This window comes from Dendrobates tinctorius, unplaced genomic scaffold (assembly GCF_039654945.1).
Source record: "Dendrobates tinctorius isolate UK_male_01 unplaced genomic scaffold, ASM3965494v1 ptg000083l, whole genome shotgun sequence".
In the NCBI taxonomy this organism is placed as follows: domain Eukaryota; kingdom Metazoa; phylum Chordata; class Amphibia; order Anura; family Dendrobatidae; genus Dendrobates; species Dendrobates tinctorius.
The window spans coordinates 1,195,709-1,213,976 of NW_027361751.1; the positions used below are offsets into that span (position 1 = coordinate 1,195,709).

At 49.9% G+C, this 18,268-nt stretch overlaps 1 protein-coding gene across 1 annotated transcript in view; it reads left to right on the plus strand.

Annotated features, from left to right (window-relative positions):
- BDP1 (BDP1 general transcription factor IIIB subunit) overlaps window positions 1-18,268 on the plus strand; it is a 235,234-nt gene that overhangs the window by 86,406 nt on the left and 130,560 nt on the right. Inside the window, 7 exon segments of the mRNA XM_073584044.1 lie at window positions 298-457; window positions 9,471-9,600; window positions 10,195-10,268; window positions 10,347-10,476; window positions 11,093-11,160; window positions 11,344-11,476; window positions 12,947-13,011. Of these exon segments, the coding sequence (XP_073440145.1) occupies window positions 298-457; window positions 9,471-9,600; window positions 10,195-10,268; window positions 10,347-10,476; window positions 11,093-11,160; window positions 11,344-11,476; window positions 12,947-13,011 (760 nt within the window).

Sequence of the window (18,268 nt, forward strand, 5' to 3'; positions counted from 1 at the left end):
CTCATCAATCAAATTCATCAAAACTGACGTGCTAGAAATTTTACTCTAGTCTCAGGCTGAAGTAATATTTCTGGTGAGGTACACAGGCGCACGCCCCTGAGAAGATGCGTCAAATTCATTACGTGGCATGCGCCTCCTAATGAATTTGGCCAGCTGGCCATTTATTAAGACTGCCGTTTTATTTAATGTGCTTCATGGTAAAACTCCTGTTTATTTCCATGATTGGGGATTGTACAGGCTTTGTGAGCGATGATAACTAATGTGCGTTTTTTTTTTCTCACTTTTGTACTCTTGTAGGAGACTTTGCCATAACAGAGAATTCTGAGGCTGATGTGTCTTGTAACGATGGGGAAGCTGACCACTCTTCTCAGTCTCCTGCTCTGACATGTGAAGAGGAAACCTCACTGGTACTCTTTACTGAAGACAGTGACTACCAGTCAGGACTTGATCTATCTGGGTATATTAAACAATAATAGCCATCTGCAATCAAAATGTATAAAAATTGTATCCGAACCAAATGTGATAGATTTAAAAGAATCTGCTTTTCTCTATCGCTTCATTGGTAGACACAGGAGACCATGGGTGTATGCTGCTGTCACTAGTCAAAAAAAGTTGGCTCCTCCTCAGCAAGGTACCCCTCTCCTCTCCCACCCCACTTCTCTGCTGGCATGAGTGCTATTCAGTTTTAGCTTAGTGTCAGTAGGAGGCAGACACTGGTTTGCTCCCAGACCCATTTCTACCTTAGGGCCTTGTTATTTTATTAATCTTTTCTCTTTTTCAGCCTCAGCTTGTGACTACGGGCAACAGGGTGTACAGTCACACTGATTTCCCACTTAGAGACTGAGAGAACAACGTGGAGAGAGCCACATGATGTCCTATCGCATGTATGCGGTAGGACCATACCCCCAACACATCAAGAGTGTATTGGGGCGGCCAAAGGACTGCCCTTTGTCACCTATTCCCAGCCTGCTCACCCACCAGATTTAGATTGCGCCGGGAGGAAGACTGACCTAATCCAGTGAACCCCCTTCCACCTGTGGTCCCTGAAGACAGTTTTCTACTCTCTGAGAAGGAGAAGTCAGGACTGCATCTGGATAGGTTATTGTCTTCCTTCTCCAGGCCCCCCGTTTGCATCAAAGAAGACAAGAGATTAAAAAAGGGGCTACTGATCTATGGGTGGCTCCAGGGCTTACTGCAAGGGCACAGCTGCACAGAACCCCACAGTCAGTCCCCTTGGGCTCCATTCTAGAGGGGATCGGCAGCCAATCTGAGCTCTCCTTCCTCGGGGTTGCCGGCTCGTTTTGCATTCCCCGCACAGCCCTCTGGACCCCCCTCTGCTCCGCATCATTTTCTGCAGGGCGCTGTTCTTCTGTAAGCCGACCTAGGAGCAGGATCACTTTCAGGACAGTGTAACCTCTGTCCCTTTGCTCAGTTTCACACTCGCCCTCTTCAGCTTGCGCTTTTATCCATTTGGGACAAGCAGAGCTCCTCCTTGGATTATCCTATCTTCCTTCCTCCGCAAAGAGTACATCAGACTGTTTACTAGTAGCGCTTCATTCCTCTCGTCCCGTGCGGGATATGCTTTCTCCCCCTGCAGTGGCAGATAGTGACGATGGACTACAGTATTCTGGGCAGGTCAGCGGTGTTTCCAGTTCACAATCCAGGGCCACTGGAAAGCTTGAGTCTTCATTTACCATCAACATTCTACAACTCGGGGCCATCTTCCTCGCCCTTTGACACTGGCAAGACCTACTAGCAGGACATCCAGTTTGACACTGCCACGGCCATCGCCTACAACAATCATCAAAGCAGTTCTGTCACGGTGGAAGTCTCTCAGATCCTTGCTTGGGTCGAGCACATGGTGCTGGCGATTTCACCAGTTCACATTCCGTGAGAACTGCGCCGCAAACTACCTAAGTCACCAAGGACTCTCCACCATCAAGTGGTCCCTGAATCTGTCAGTTTTCAACCAGATCTGTCAAAGATGGAGCATGCCCGATGTCGACCTGATGGTGTCCAGTATGAACAACAAACTTCCACGCTTCGTGTTCACATCCTGCAACCCACTCGCGATTGTCTCCAATGCCTTTGTTCTTCTGTGGTCTCAGTTTCACCTTCCATATCTCTTTCAACTCCTGCCTCTTGATTCCCAGACTCACCAAGAATGTCAAAGCAGAAGGAATACCTGTCATCCTCGTGGCTCCAGATTGGCCCAGAAGAGCTTGGTATGCAGAAGTCGTCAATCTCATTGCAGACTTTCAGTGGAAACTTCAAGATCGTCCAGACCTCCTTTCCCAGGGTTCTCTCTTCCACCATAATTCACTCTCTCATTTTAAGCCGCAGTCCTGAAAGATGCAGGCTGCTTAGACCAAGTTATTAAAACCATGATCAAAGCGAGGAAGCCCTCTACCTCCTGCATCTACCATCACACATGGAAGACCTTTTTCCGCTGGTGTGAATTCAACCAGGCAGCTCCCATGTGCTTCTCTCTCCCACTGGCTTTTTGTCCTTTCTTCAGTCAGGCCTTGAGTCTGGCCTGTCTCTCAACCCCGTTAAGGGTCAGGTCTCTGTTCTTTCGATCCTGTTTCAGAGAAAACTAGCGTCACGCTCGCAAGTCAGGGCTTTTTTTTTTATACAGGGAATCTCTCATTCTGTTCCTCCCATGGACTCCTGGAACCTCAACCTGGTCCTCACCGCTCTTCACGGTGCCCCCTTTGAACCCTTTCAAGAAGTTTCTCAATCCTTCCCTTCCTGGAATATATCGCCTTCCTAGTGGTGATTGCCTCCATCACATGCGTTTCAGAGCTGGCAGCTGGGAGCATTCCCTTCTCAAAGTGGATCTCGTCAGGGCCCTGTGTCTCTAGCTTTTTAGAACAGCAGTGTTTATACTCTCTGACTCTGTGATTCCTAAATGTCATCTTGGAGGTCTCCCGGCTTCCAAAGCCATGATAGCTCGCTGGATCTACTCTGCCATCTAGGAAGCCTATCTGGCTCAAAGCAAACCACCCCCCTCCTAGGGTCAGGACTCACTCCACACTTGCAGTGAGGGCTCCTGGGCCATTTGCCATCAAGCCTCGTTATCATACATGTGCAGAGAGGCTACCTGGTCCTCTGTTTATAACCTCCTCAAAGTTCTACACACCTATATTTCGGCTGACACGATCCTAGGTAGGAAGGTTCTGCTAGCGGCAGTCATCCGGGCTTAGACCGATCCTGGGCGTGTTTATCTCCTTTTCTCCTACGCCTCACTGGGGGGGACACAGGACCATGGGTGTTATGCTGCTGCCACTAGGATGCTCACACTAAGTTAATACAAAAAAGTTAGCTCCACCTCTGTAGTATACACCCTCGTGCTGTCTCCAAGAGACCCAGTTCTTGCTTATTGTCCGTAGGAAGCACATGGGTCTGGTTTTCAGACCAAAAGTTCTTTATTTTATTTTTCAGTTTTAACTTTTTACCTTTTTGATTTTTATTTTTTACACGGACGAATGGGGCGCAGTGGATCCTTTCAAGGTTCCGATCTCCCTGAACCATCAACAGGCAAGCACGGAGATTGTTGCCTCCCCATATCCTCTCCTGCGATGTGGGATGCCATGCCTGGGCTGGTTTTTAGGGGCAACGGGTCCCTTAAACAGCACCGATCTCCCCACTCCCTTACAGACGAGCACATTGGAGTGTCGCCTCCATGTATCCTCTTCCGCAGCCAGGCCTAATGCCGGACATTAGTCCTGTCCCATCCTAGGGGATTTAACCCCTTGGATGTACAGAGGCTTCTTTTTTGGCGTCCGTGCAGCCCCCACTGCACCACCACTGTTAAAGCGGATGGTGCAAGGAGGCAGACGGTCCCGCTCCACCTCCCTATTAAAGGGATGGTGGCTTGAGGATGATCCCCCCCCCCCCCCCCTAATTCCTGCACCATACAAGACCAGCTGCGGCGTCAGAAGGACATGTACCCACCGCATATCGCTGGCTTACCTGCCACCCGGCAGCTTCTCCGGGTAAGTTCCGGTGCAGGAGGGCTCTGGGCAGGCAGTCTGGGGCGGAGCTGGATAAAGGGGGGCTTCTGGCAGTGGCGCTCCCTGCTTCTTCTGGCATCGGTGCCGATAAATTTAGCCCTCCGGCTTCGGCCTTCTATAGGCTGCATCCCTTAACTCCGCCCTCACAATGAGGCGTTTTGGCGGCTCCGCCCACTCTTCTGGCGCTTCTCGTACAGGACAAGAAGCACTTTCTTAATCTCTGCGTCCATCTCCCCTCGGACCCACTGCAGGCATCCGGCAGTGGTCACTGTCACATTTTGCAGGGGACATCACCGCTACTCCCCGGGAACTGAAGTGCCAGAAGAAACACAGGACCTGGGTAAGGGAGAGCTGCTCTATACTCCCTCCCTCCGCCCTGTAGTAACCCTTTCACTGCATGAATCACTTTTTCTTAAAGGGAACACATAGAAGGGTCCCATCCTAAGGAATCCAATAAGGCTAACAAGGTTATGGCGGTCTCCTGCCATTCTGTGTTTCCTAAGGCTCAGAGTTCACCGCTCTGCAATGCCTGTGACCCCCAAATGCGCTTAGGAACCCTCCGCCGCCACCGAGCCCAGTGTACCTAGCCCTCCTGAGTGGACTTCGTCACTGTCACAATCCATGGCTTCTCTGGCCAAAGCAATTGAATCCCTCCCTTATCCCCCCCCCCCCCGGGGATCGGAGTTTGCGCAGGACTGATAAAGACGGATCCTCCCCCATACGGAAGCAGTTGGTTAGCAGGGGCCGAAAGCACTCTAGAAGCTTACAGGCGTCTAGGAAACGGATCTGTAGCACGCTTCCAGAGCAGTCCCGTGCCCTCTCGTCCGCAATCTTCTCGCTCTCCCTTTCCAGGGGTCAGTAGCGAACGCGATTCTGAGTGCGAATCGGACGGTTCCTTGGATCTGAATTCGCCAGGCTTCCAGGAAACGGTGGATTCACTGATTGAAGCTGTCAACCTGACACTGAACATGGAAGAAAAATCCGGTTCCATTCCGGATCAAGCCGTGTCCTTTGAGGACTAAACGCCCTCATAAGGCATTTGCCGTTCACCCTGAGTTTATGGCCACAGTTAATCGGCACAGGGAGCGACCGGATAAACACTTCACAGGACAAAAACCTCTTGAAGTGAAATATCCTTTTTTGGCTGAGCCCAGGAAGGATTGGGCTGAATCTCCTGTCGTGGACCCTCCAGTATCTGGCCTGGCATCCAAAACCCTTCTATCTGTGCCGGATGAGTCTTACATTAAAAAATCCCACAGACCATCAGAAAACTTGGCTTGCTCTGTATTTGAGGCCCCAGGCTCGGCCTTCTGTCCTTCATTCCCTGCAGCATGGGTTACTAAGGCAATAGTCTTCTGGGCGGACACCCTAGCCAAGACCATTCAGAACTGTAATATTCCCCCAGAGGCAGTACATCTTGCCAGTTAAATTTGTTGGGCCGGATATTACCTAGTACACGCATCTTTGGATATGGCTGGCTGTACTTCTTTGTCGGAAGTGAATGTCATCACGACCAGAAGAGAACTATGGCTTAGAAAGCGGACTCTGCGTCAAAAAAGTCTCTCACATCTCTTCCCTATCAGAGTGGTCGCTTATTTGGAGAGAAGCTGGATCAGCTTATTTCTGATGTCACGGTAGAAAAGAGAAAATTTCTTCCCCAACAGAGGCTTGGGCGTCCCTTTCGGAGACGACAACAGTTCCTTTTCCGATCCTTTCGCTCCAACCCGGACTGGTCCACTTCCACTACCTCTCCCGGGTCAGGGCGCTCTCCCACAGGGACAGAGGATCTCGGGTCTCCTACAGACCTAGCCGGCAATGGAAATCTCGCCCCAGTCGAGATCTAAAGGACCTAGGTCTCAAACTTCCGCCCAATGACTCCTAGCTTTGTCCTGTCGACACCAGCAGGGTAGGCGGCCACCTATTTCTCTTCTGTCAGGCCTGGCTTTCTGTTGTCCACAACGAATGTGTCTGAGACCTGGTGTCCTCCGGATAAAAACAATTGTTTTTTCTACGCGCCCTCCAACGCGGTTCTGTCCTTCCCGCCCTCCATCGTCAGAGGCAAGGACAGAAAGCCCAGAAAACGAAAGGTTTCAGGGTTTTCGTTGCCCCAAAAAAGGATGGAAAGGTGAGACCCGTTCTAGACCTCAAACTTCTAAGCAAGTTTGTCAAGGTCCGCCACTTTCACATGGAATCTCTACGCTCAGTCATTGCTTCTATGGAAAAAGGAGAGTTCTTGGCATCCAGCGACAAATCATCCCCTCATTCCATCCGGTTTGCCATGAGGGTTCTGGCAAGAATGGTGGCAGCAATGGAAGCGGTCCCCTTTGCGTAGTTGCACCTTCATCCCCTGCAGCATGCTCTTCTGGTGGCTTGGGACAGGAACCCGTTCTCCCTCGACCGCCAGTGCCGTTTATCCCTGTGGGTCAAAAAGCCCCTCAGATGGTGGACTTTGAGTTGCTCTCTCAATCAGGGGGGGTCTTTTCTCCCGGTTCAATGGCTAGTGGTGACTACCGATGCCAGTCTACTGGGCTGGGGAGCAGTCTTTCATCATCACACCGCTCAGAGCCGCTGGTCGATTTGAGAATTGAAGCTCCCCATCAATGTCCTAGAGATCCGTGCGATATGGCTAGCCCTGCACCATTTACATTATCTTAGCGGGGCAACCAATCTGAATTCAATCGGACAATGCCACGGCCGTGGCATACATCAACCATCAAGGAGGTACTCACAGCAGAGCAGCCATGTTCGAGGTCACTCACATTCTCCGATGGGCAGAGAAAAACCATTCTGTAATTTTAGCGGTCCACATTACAGGCGTAGAAAACTGGACAGCAGACTTCCTCAGCCGCCAAGGTCTCACCTCGGGGGGAATGGAACTTCATCCGTATATGTTCCTGCAGATCTTTCATCATTGGGGAACCCCAAATGTAGATCTGATGGCATCCAGACTGAACGCCAAAGTTCCCCAGTTCATAGGTCAGTCTCAAGACCCAAGAGCTTTCGGAGCGGATGCTCTAGTCCTTCCTTGGCGACAGTTCCGTCTTCCATACATTTTCCCCCCGCTACCATTACTTCTGAGAGTCATCCGGAAGATCAAGGCGGTGGGAGTACCTGTGATCCTGGTTGCTCCAGATTGGCCACGCCGCGTGTGGTTCGCGGAGTTGATGCATCTCGTCGCCGACGTGCCCTGGTGACTGCCAGATCGTCCAGATCTGCTCTCCCAGGGTCCGATTTGCCACCAGAACTCAGGGGCTCTGCGTTTGACGGCGTGGGCGTTGAATCCTGGATTCTGACCCAGGCCGGTTTTCTAAACAGGATGTTTCCACAATGGTCAGTGCTCACAACCCGGCGTCAGTGCGCATTTATCAACGAACCTGGAAGATATTTTTTGCTTGGGCAAGGGATCGGGGTGTTCACCCTCTCGTCTTTTCCAGTTCCACCATTTTACAGTTCCTACAGGCCGGCCTGGTCTCCTGACTGGTGCTCAGATCTCTCAAAGGTCAGATCTCTGCACTACCGGTCTTATTCCAAAGGAAGATGGCGACAAAACTTCAGGTGAAGACCTTCATGCAGGGGGTTTCACATCTGATACTTCCTATCACATGCCTTTAGAGCCTTGGGACCTCAACTTGGTACTGAGTGTCCTACAGGAACCGCCCTTAGAACTGCTCCAGGACATGTCACTAACCTTCTTGTCCTGGAAGGTCGCCTTCCTTGTGGCAATCACTTCAATCCGGCGAGTCTCATAGCTAGCTGCCCTGTCCTGTCTGGTGCCTTTCCTTAATTTCCATCAGGACAAGGTGGTCCTCAGGCCATGCCCGTCTTTTTTGCCCAAGGCCACGATAGCCAGGTGGATTCTTTTCTCCATCCACGAGTCCTACAGTGTCAGAGGCCAGCCCATCCCAGTGGGGATCAGGGCACACTCCACTCGGGCAGTGGGAGCTTCTTGAGCCATTCAACATCAGGCATCGGCGGAACAGGTCTTTAAGGCTGCGATTTTGTCCAGCCTACATACGTTCTCAAGCATTATAATATTCACTCTCAGACTTCCGCGGATGCTTGTCTGGGCAGGAGAATTCTGCAGGCCGTGGTTGCACACATCTAGGCAGTTGTTACATGACGCCTACTCTTTTATGTTATCCCCACCAGGGACTGCTTTGGGACATCCCATGTTCCTGTGTCCCCCAATGAAGCGAAGGAGAAACAGGGATTTTTGTGTGTACTCAACCGTAAAATCCTTTTTTCCGAGCCACTCATTGGGGGACACAGCACCCACCCTGTTAGCCTAATAGTTTGGCCTGTTCTTTGGGTTGCCATGTTGTAGTCTTGTATGTTGTTAATGTTTTCCTACTGCTTTTGCCCTGAACTTGGTCTCTTGGAGACATCACAAGGGTGTATACTGCAGAGGAGGAGCTAACTTTTTTTGTATTAATTTAGTGTCAGCCTCCTAGTGGCAGCAGCATAACACCCATGGTCTTTGTCCCCCAATGAGTGGCTCGGAGAAAAGGATTTTACGGTGAGTACACACAAAAATCCCTGTTTTCGCACCCTCTGGACTGCTTAAGGACGTCCCTTGGTCTCGTGTGTCCTGCAATGAAGCAATAAATTAGAGGATTTGGGGTAATTACCGTAAATTCTTTCTCAGAACCTTCATTGGAGAGCACAGCACCCACCCTTGTTGCTTATGTTGGGGCTTGATCAAATTCATTTCGTTGTAGCTTTTCCTACTACTTTTTCACTAACTTATTACCGTAGTTACTCGTGCCAGCGGGGAAGAGGGGGGTGTATTGTGCTGAGGAGGACTTTTTTTTTTTTTTTTTCCCTCTGCCTAGTGTCAGTAGCATACACCCATGGTCTCCTGTGTTCCCCAATGAAGAATCTGAGAAAGAGATTTACATTGAGTGTACCCCAAATCCTCTTATCGAACATGTGTAAGTGATTAGTATTTATTATGAAGATAAAATTCTGGAATATTTTATATTGAGCTTGTTGTTTTCTGTTCCTCTGTTATTCGTCCTGTACATTTTTGACTGAATAGATGTGTGTTTTATCAGTGTTAGCTACACAGCCTGATACTATCCAATTAACGTTGGCACTGTCAGACAATGTAGGGACTCATCCTGCTGAAAAGGAGAACACTAACGCCCAGTTATCAGTTTATCAATAAATGTTCAGGAGTAATAACACCGGAACATTACGATCTGTAGTCACAAGTACAGATGTTGTAGAACTGGAGCATTTACTAGAGCAAAGTGTAAGTTATGGGCTATCAGTATCGTTTTACTGCTATGGTGCTCACCACTAGGAATCCTGGAAATTGAAAAATCGGGATCCTTTCATCCCACCAATTGTTTTCCATAGCTTTCATAGACTAGTTGATGGGTTTTTCAAAACAAAAAAGCAGTAGCTGTTTTTCACAACCTTTAATTTCTCACTTTTTATCATATATCGCAGCCTCGGTGAGGTGAACAAAGCTGAGCCACAAGCCTCAGATGTCCCGGTAGTTGCTTCTAACTTTGCACTGGGTGAAATGGAGCACGTGAATGTCGTCCAAGAAGAAACCAGCTCTTCTGTTAGTGAGAAGGTGTGAATTTAATATTTCTTACTAAGTGGCCTTTTCTGTTCATGAGCCAATTCCCTTTATCTTAACTGATTGGAAATCATTTGTTTAGATACATCCTATGAGCTGGCATACTGGTGCCTGAGGTCTAGTGAAAGCCAAAAGTTTCCATTAAGCTGGAGACACAAGGCGACTTTGGGTATGACACCTTTTGTGCAATTAAAGCTTGCTAGATGTCACTGATGCATACCAGTACAATACAAGTGTGAAAAATCACCCGCAGTTGTGAGTAGCTTGTTGCAGTCACAGTATACTCAGGGTTCAAATGTCACCCCGATCACTTGTATTGAGGTGCGATGTAGCAGTGACACCTAGCAAACTTTGTCTGCCTGATGTGTGGTTGTCGCCATGTAGCCCTAGCCTTGTCGTTATCCATGTAGTAGTTCCTAATAATAACTGCAAATGCAAATCATGCCCGCCTGGACCTGAATGTATTTGGTAGGCTTACGATCAGCACCACAAGCTGAGGAGGCAAAGTTGGTCCAGTGCCTAGTTGTACAGCCCGGTTAGCAATTCTTGACTAGAAGACGATATTTTTTTTTTTTTATTCTTTGGCAGTTTGACCGTTCAAATAAAGCATCAGATGCAGCAACTGGTCAGCCTAGTGAACAGGATGCGAAATCTAATGAAAAGTGAGTGCAAATTATCATTTTATCAAATTATCGTTCTTCACAAGTGTTCTAGATGGTTACTTTCATTTATTATTTTAGACCAGAGATGCCTCAGGGCCGCAAAGCACGACCGGCTCCAAACTTATCCAGAGCTTCTGTAAAGAAGGTGGTTTCCACTGACGAACAAAGTGATCACCCACCCGATAATGAGGATATCAGTGTTGGAAAGGTACTTTACACTGTATTATACACATAGACTTCCATTAATTTAGACTACAGATTTAGACGCCTGTCTTAAGGTACTGTCACACTTAGCGATGCACCAGCGATCCCGACCAACGATATGACGCTGTCAGGATCGCTGGTGCATCGCTAAGTGGTCGCTAGTGAGCTGCCACACAGGCAGATCTCACCAACGACATAGCAGCAGTCGGGGGTCGTTACTTACCTGTTAGACGAGGCGATCCTGACGTCCTCCCGCCCGTGTCCACGCGTCGCTCGTCGGTGCCGCAGGAAGCTGACGACGAGAAACGGTCCAGGACGTTCTCGCGCGATCAGCGATAATTAGCGGGGGAGCCGGTCGGAGGTAAGTATCAGACATAGCGATATCGCTAGCAATATCGCTGCTACGTCACAAAAACCAGAGACGTTACAGCGATATTGCTAGCGATATCGCTTAGTGCGACAGGCCCTTTAGTGCAGGCATCTTCTGTCATAAATCACCTTGATAAATCCAGGCCATAGTGTTGAAAATATAACTGTTTTATAGATGCACTAACAATTTGTAATGTCTGAAAATACTCTCACACTACTAGTTTAATCTGTTGAGACAATTGGTTTTTCAGGGTGCTAAAAAAGTACAGGATGAGTGCCTCAGTGTGGAGGAAGAGAAGCAAATGGATCAAGCAGAAAAGTAAGACCGAAAAGAAATCTATTCTATTGTATCATTTAATGTACATGTTCAGAGCTCAAGCCAGTACACGATGTAACTTGGTGATCAATAAATTAGATGTAATCTCAACAGGGGGTAGTTATATGTATTGTGCTAATGTGAATACAGCGTTTGTATAACATTTCACTTTATCTTACTTTAAAGACAAAAAATGCCTCAAGTGCGCAGAGTACGTCCAACTCCAAACTTATCCAAAGCTTCTTTAAAGACAAAGGTTTCCACTGAGGAGCAACGTGAACCCCCAGAAGATCATGGCAATGATATAGATGTTGAGAAGGTACTTTACACTGTATTACACATTGTTGAAACGTATGAATTTCTAGATGCACTAACTGCCAGTGAGTCTGACTTCTATAACAGGAAAGATCTTTGAACAAATTATTTAACAACATATATGCAAGTACCTGGATAAGAATTAAGTCATTAAACATGAGTCAGCATGGGTTTCTAACTAATAAGTCATGTTAGACTAACTTAATTTCCTTCATGACAGAATCACTGACTGGGTGAATCAGGGAAATGCTGTAGATATAGTATATCTTGACTTCAGCAAAGCATTTGACAAAGTATCTCACACTATCCTTATTGAAAAAATGACTAAGTATGGAATGGACAAGGCAACAGGTGGATTCATAACTGGCTTAGTGATCAGACCCAAAGAGTGGTCGTAAATAGCTGCACATCCAGTTGGAAAAATGTCTCAAGTGGGGTACCACAATGCTCTGTCTTGGGTTGGGCCCTGTATTGTTCAACATCTTTATCAATGATTTAGATGACGGAATTGAGGGTAAACTGATTAAATTTGCTGATGACACAAAGCTAGGAGGTATAGCTAATACTAGAGAAGAGCGAGGATTCAAAAGGAAATAAACTGGAGCAGTGGGCAGCAACTAACAGAATGGTTTTTAACAGGGAAAAATGCAAAGTACTACATCTGGGCAATAAAAATGAAAAAAGCATGTACAGAATGGGAGGAATAGGGCTAAGCAACAGCACATGTGAAGAAGACTTGGGTATACTAATAGTTCACAGACTGAATATGAGTCAACAGTGTGATGCAGCAGTTAAAAAGGCAAATGCAGTTCTAGGAGGTATTAACAGAAGCTTGCAGTCTAGATCACGTAAAGTCATTATTGCCCTCTACTTCTCTTTGGTCAGACCTCATCTGGAATACTGTGTCCAGTTTTGGGTGCCACATTTTAAAAAAGACATCAACAAACTGGAGAAAATTCAGAAAAGAGCAACCAGAATGGTGATCGGTCTGCAAACCCTGTCTTATGAGAAAGGTTACAGGATTTAGGAATGTTTAGTTTGCAAAAGAGAAGACTGAGAGGAGACCTAACAGCTGTCTACAAATATCTCAAGGGCTGTCACATTGTAGAAGGATCAACTTTATTCTCATTTGCACAAGGAAAGACTAGAAGCAATGGGATGAAACTGAATGGGAGGAGACACAGATTAGATATTAGAAAAAACTTTTTGAAAGAGTGATCAATGAGTGGGATCAGGCTGCCACGAGAGGTGGTGAGCTCTCCTTCAACAGAAGTCTTCAAACAGAGGCTGGACAGACATCTGTCTGGGATGGTTTAGTGAATCCTGCTTTGAGCAGGGGGTTGAACCAGATGGCACAGGAGGTCCCTTCCAACTCTACGATTCTATGATTCTATGAACCTTATGTAGTGCCTGAAAAGCCGCTTGCAATGTTAGTTTGTTCTGTTGATGCAATTGATTTGCTTTTGTTTTTCAGGATAATAAAGTACTGGAAGAATGCTCCAGTGTGGATAAACAGAAGCCAATGGACGAAGCAGAAAAGTAAGATTGGAGAAAATTATGTGCTCAATACTAAAGCCAGTACACAATGTGGACACTTAACTTGGTGACGAATAGATGATGTCGAGGGAGATAGGGATCCAACTATAAACACTTCAATGGATCCTCTTATTTGACTTGCATATAAGCCTCTGCCAGGGAAGTCTGCTTCATGATGAGCATGTGACTTCTCAGTAGAGCATTCCTGTGTATGGAGGAGTGGGGAGAAGTAGCTGTGTGATGTGTATGGGAGCCCTTTGACTAATCAGTTACCCGTTTTTAGCAATATAGCGGACAAGTCAACCATTATCTAGTCGTTTGTAATATTGGCATCTGAAAAGAAAACCCCACTGTTACTCAAGTCAGCTGAACAATTGTGTTTAACAACAATCCCCCTTACATGTAACTCTGTTACAGGGTTGTTTCCAGCTCCACCTTTCATGGCTGAGACAGGAATGACCATGTACAAGCGCCGGCCACAGTTAGTGGGGCTGTAAAAACAGCGGTAATTACAGAAACTGCATGACTCGCTGTACTCTGCTGTTTCCTATATTATTATTTTTTTGTGTGGGAGTCAGGGAAGCAGTGTAGCGCGGTCGTGCTTGTGGTTTCTGTGGTTGGCACTTAAATGCTGTTTTCTCGTTCGCCTTATTGGGGGACACAGAGACCATGGGGTGTATGCTGCTGCCACTAGGAGGCTGACACTATGCACAAAAAAAGGTTAGCTCCTCCTCCGCAGTGTACACCCCACCGACCGGCAGGAAGTTCCTCAGTTTAGCTTAGTGTCAGTAGGAGGTGGACACGGGTCTTTTATTAGACCCCTATCTACCTCGTCGTGCATCGTTCCTTTACAGGTTTCGGAGGGATACGGAGTGAACAGTCACATCCGTACTCCCACAAAGAGACTATGAGTACGGCGTGTACTGCCACCCCGTATCCTCATAGGTCTCCGCGGCAGGACCAGGAGCCTCGCACAGGTGCGTGCCAGCTATACGGACGGTCCTTGCCCCCCGCCTCCCACCATCTCTCCTACCAGAGCCTGACGGTTGGACGAGGCGTGGATTTCATAAAGACGACAGACAGCGTGGGATTCTCAGGTACCTTTATTGTGGCCCCCGGCCTGGGTGAGTATGCGGTCTAGCGGTCCCCCGGCGTTTTCATCCTAAGGCGGTCGCCAGGGGACCACGGTAGGGCCTGCGCGCCCGCTTCTCCCCACGGTCGCCGCATCCATGAAGGCCCCTTTTCTTTTGGGCCTTGTTCTGCGCCCCCCCCCCCCCCCCCCCCGTTTCTTCTTCATCCCGGCAGGGGTATACAGGGGTCGGGCTGTGGGAAGCAGGGACGTGGCCCGGTGTTGCGGCACGTCTTCCGCGCCGACCCCCTGCTGACAGGCGGCCGGCGCTATTAATTTAGGCCCCGGCTTCATCTCGGGCCTACCGCTGCGTCGCGGCCACGCCCCCTGCCCCTTTCTTCTAAGCGGGCTTCTCTCCCGCCCGTCCTAGGCCTTCCCAGCCCCCTTGCCTCACACCAGCCTGCTATTGGACAGCGGGCGGTGCTAAGGGGATCTCTGCGGCGAGCTCCGCCCTTCTTCTCCCTCTGGCAGCGCGCCCTTTCCCTGGTGGTCGCCATCTTCTCTGCCTGCCAGCCGGACCTCATTCCCTGCCGGATTTCGGTCGCTGGGCCTTTTTTTCAGCCGGATTGGCCTGGCCTCATCCTGCAGCCAGATCAGAGAGCGTCGCCCTTGGGGACACCGGACCGTGAGTAGCTCTGCACCTGCAGACTGACGCCCTTCTCTGCCTTCTGTCCCCCAACCGTCCGGCACTGCCTCTCTTTTCACTATGTCCAACGCTAAGTCTGATCGTACCCGCTCTGCGTCCAGCCCGACGCCGCTCAGGAGCCCATCCATAGCCCCAGGGGCGAGTGAGCCCCCCATGCCGGGTAGGGCCTCCTCTCAATCACAGTCAGTGGCAGACCTCATCAAGGTGTCTCAGTCCCTAGCAGCCGTTCTGGACAAGTTGCCCTTGGGAGCTTCGGCGGGACCCAGCACATCTCAGGACGTCCCATCTGAGCCAGCCAGCGGCAGTCGCAAGAGGCCCAGGCAGGACCTCCAGGCGGAGTCCTCCCCTCGTCCTACCTCACCCCATAGTCCCCAGCAGTCTCCCTCTCGGGCCTCCTCCCCCGAGTCAGGCGAAGCGCTTTCGGAATCGGAAGGGGTCTTAGAGCTGGATTCGGACCAGGATGCGAACATGAAGGTTACGGTGCAAAACCTCATTGCCGCGATTCACCATACCTTTGACATCGCTGACGCCCCTGCGAAATCCTCAGATCAGGAGGTTTCGTCCAGACGGGCGGAAACACCATCCAGGGTGTTTCCCTTCTATTCTGAGTTTGGAAAGATTTTTACAAAGGAGAGAGAAGATCCGACCAGACGCTTTCAAAGAGGAAAGCGTCTCGGCGTGCTGTACCCGTTTGCTAAAGAGCTCACGGACAACTGGGCCGCTTCTCCCTCAGTGGACCCTCCCGTGTCCAGACTTTCTAATAATACGGTCCTTCCGCTGTCAGGTGTGGCGTCGCTAAAAGATTCTAATGATAGGATCATAGAATCTCTAGCAAAATCTGCCTTCGAAGCGGCATCAGCAGCGGTATGTCCAGTCTTTGTTTCTTCTTGGGCAGCAAAGGCCATATCCACTTGGGCAGATGACCTTCGGCAGGGCATTCTGGATAAGGCACGACCAGAGCATTTGGCCGATCTCGCCAATCAGATTTCCCATGTGGGGGATTATCTGCTTTCTGCCTCCTTGGATGCCGCATCTTGCGCAGTTCAGGCGTCAAGTAACATCGTGGCAATCCGACGTACAATTTGGCTCAAGGCCTGGCAGGCGGACTTGTCCTCTAAAAAGTCTCTGACCAATCTGCCTTTTCAGGGAGTGCGTCTCTTCGGATCACAATTGGATCAGATTATTAAGGACGCTACCGGAGGTACGAGTTCTCTTCTCCCCTCCAAGCCTCGCAGACCTCCTCCAAGGCGTCAGTTTCGTCCCTGTCGGACTTTCCGCCGTTTCAATACGGCGGAAAACCCTTCCAACCAGCAAAGGCCACAGGCACGTCAGGAAAGAAAGAAGGTTTCCTTCAGGCCCACTCCGTCCTGGCGGTCCCACTCTTCCCAGGAAAGACCATCCAGATCTAGATCTGGACGGTCTACGTCCGCATGACTACCATCGGTCTCCCGTGGGTCCCTTCCAATTGGGAGGTCGACTTCTCTTCTTCAGCGACGTCTGGCTCGCCTCAGTAGAGGACGCTTGGGTCAGAGAGGTTGTATCAACAGGATACAAAATAGAGTTCATTTCTCTTCCACGGGATCGTTTCTTACAATCCCGTCCGCCGAGGGATCCGGCCTTGGTCCCGGGGTTCGGTTCGGCCATCGCCTCTCTTCTCAGTTCCGGGGTGATTGTGCCCGTTCCCGAATCGGAACGCTTCACAGGGTTTTATTCAAACCTGTTTGTGGTGCCGAAAAAGGACGGGACAGTTCGACCCATCTTGGATCTCAAGTTACTCAACAAGAGAGTTCGCCTTCGCCACTCCGGATGGAGTCAGTTCGCTCGGTAATTGCTTCCATGGAGGAGCAGGAATTCATGGGTTCCATAGACATCCAAGATGCCTATCTACATGTGCCCATATTTCCCGGACATCAGAAGTTCCTGCGGTTTGCGATTCTTCACGAACATTACCAGTTCGTCGCGCTTCCTTTCGGGCTCGCCACCGCTCCCAGAGTCTTCACGAAAATTATGGCGGCGTTGATGGCCTTGTTGAGGATCAGAGGTCTCGTTCTTTTTCCGTACCTCGACGATATCCTGATCAAGGCCCCCTCCTTTCAACAGGCCCGCCTAAGTGTGGCGATCGTTCTAGACACCCTGTCCAGTTTTGGGTGGATCGTCAACCGGGAAAAGTCCTGTCTGGTTCCTACTCAACGCCTTGTGTTTCTGGGCCTTCTGTTCGACACTCGTCGGTCAAGGGTATTTCTCCCACAAGACAAGATTCTTTCCCTGCAGCAGGGCGTGCGATCATTACAGATCACACGATTTCCATCCCTCAGGTCAGCCATGAGGGTCCTGGGGAAGATGGTGGCGGCGATAGAGGCAGTTCCCTTTGCCCAATTTCACGCCAGGCCACTCCAGCAGGCCATTTTGTCCAGGTGGAACAGGTCGGCTCTGTCTCTGGATCGTCCGGTTCGCCTTTCCTGCCGGATCAGGCGGTCTCTCAACTGGTGGTTGACATCTCCCCTCATTCTCTTGGGGCGGTCTTTTCCCGTTCACTGGCAGATTGTCACTACAGACGCCAGCCTCATCGGCTGGGGTGCAGTGTTCCGCAATCACACTGTTCAGGGTCGATGGTCGACTCAGGAATCAGCTCTGCAGATCAATGTCCTAGAGATACGGGCGATCCATCTAGCTCTCGTCCACTGGGAAAGGCGCCTCAAGGGCCTGCCTGTCAGGATTCAGACAGACAATGCCACAGCGGTGGCGTATATCAACCGCCAAGGGGGGACACGGAGTGTCTCAGCCCTGGCGGAAGTGTCCAGAATTCTTCAATGGGCAGAGACCTTTGTTCCAACGATTTCCGCGGTTCACATTCCCGGCGTGGACAACTGGGCCGCCGATTTCCTCAGCTGCGAGGGTCTCGCGGCAGGGTAATGGTCCCTACATCCGGAGGTGTTTCATCTGCTCTGCCATCAGTGGGGAACCCCGGATGTAGACCTCATGGCATCTCGCCTCAACAGGAAAGTCCCACAATTCGTGTCCAGGTCTCGGGACCCTCTGGCACTGGGCGCCGACGCTCTGGCCGTCCCTTGGTCACAGTTCGTGCTCCCCTACCTGTTCCCTCCTCTGCCTCTTCTTCCCAAGTTGTTGAAGAAAATCAAAGCAGAGGGGATTCCAGTCATCCTCATCGCCCCGAATTGGCCCAGAAGGTCTTGATTCGCAGACATTGTCAACCTTCTCGCGGACGCCCCCTGGAAGCTTCCCGACGGGCAGATCTGCTGTCTCAAGGCCCGATTTGCCACCCCAATTCTCGGTCGCTCAATTTAACGGCGTGGCTGTTGAGACCGAGGTTTTGAGACGGGCAGGATTCTCTGATCGGGTAATTCATACCATGATCCGCGCCAGAAAGCCTTCTTCTTCGAAGATCTATTACCGTACTTGGAAAGCCTATTTCTCCTGGTGTGAGGCCAATGACATCGCGCCCTTGGTTTTTTCGCTCCCTTCTA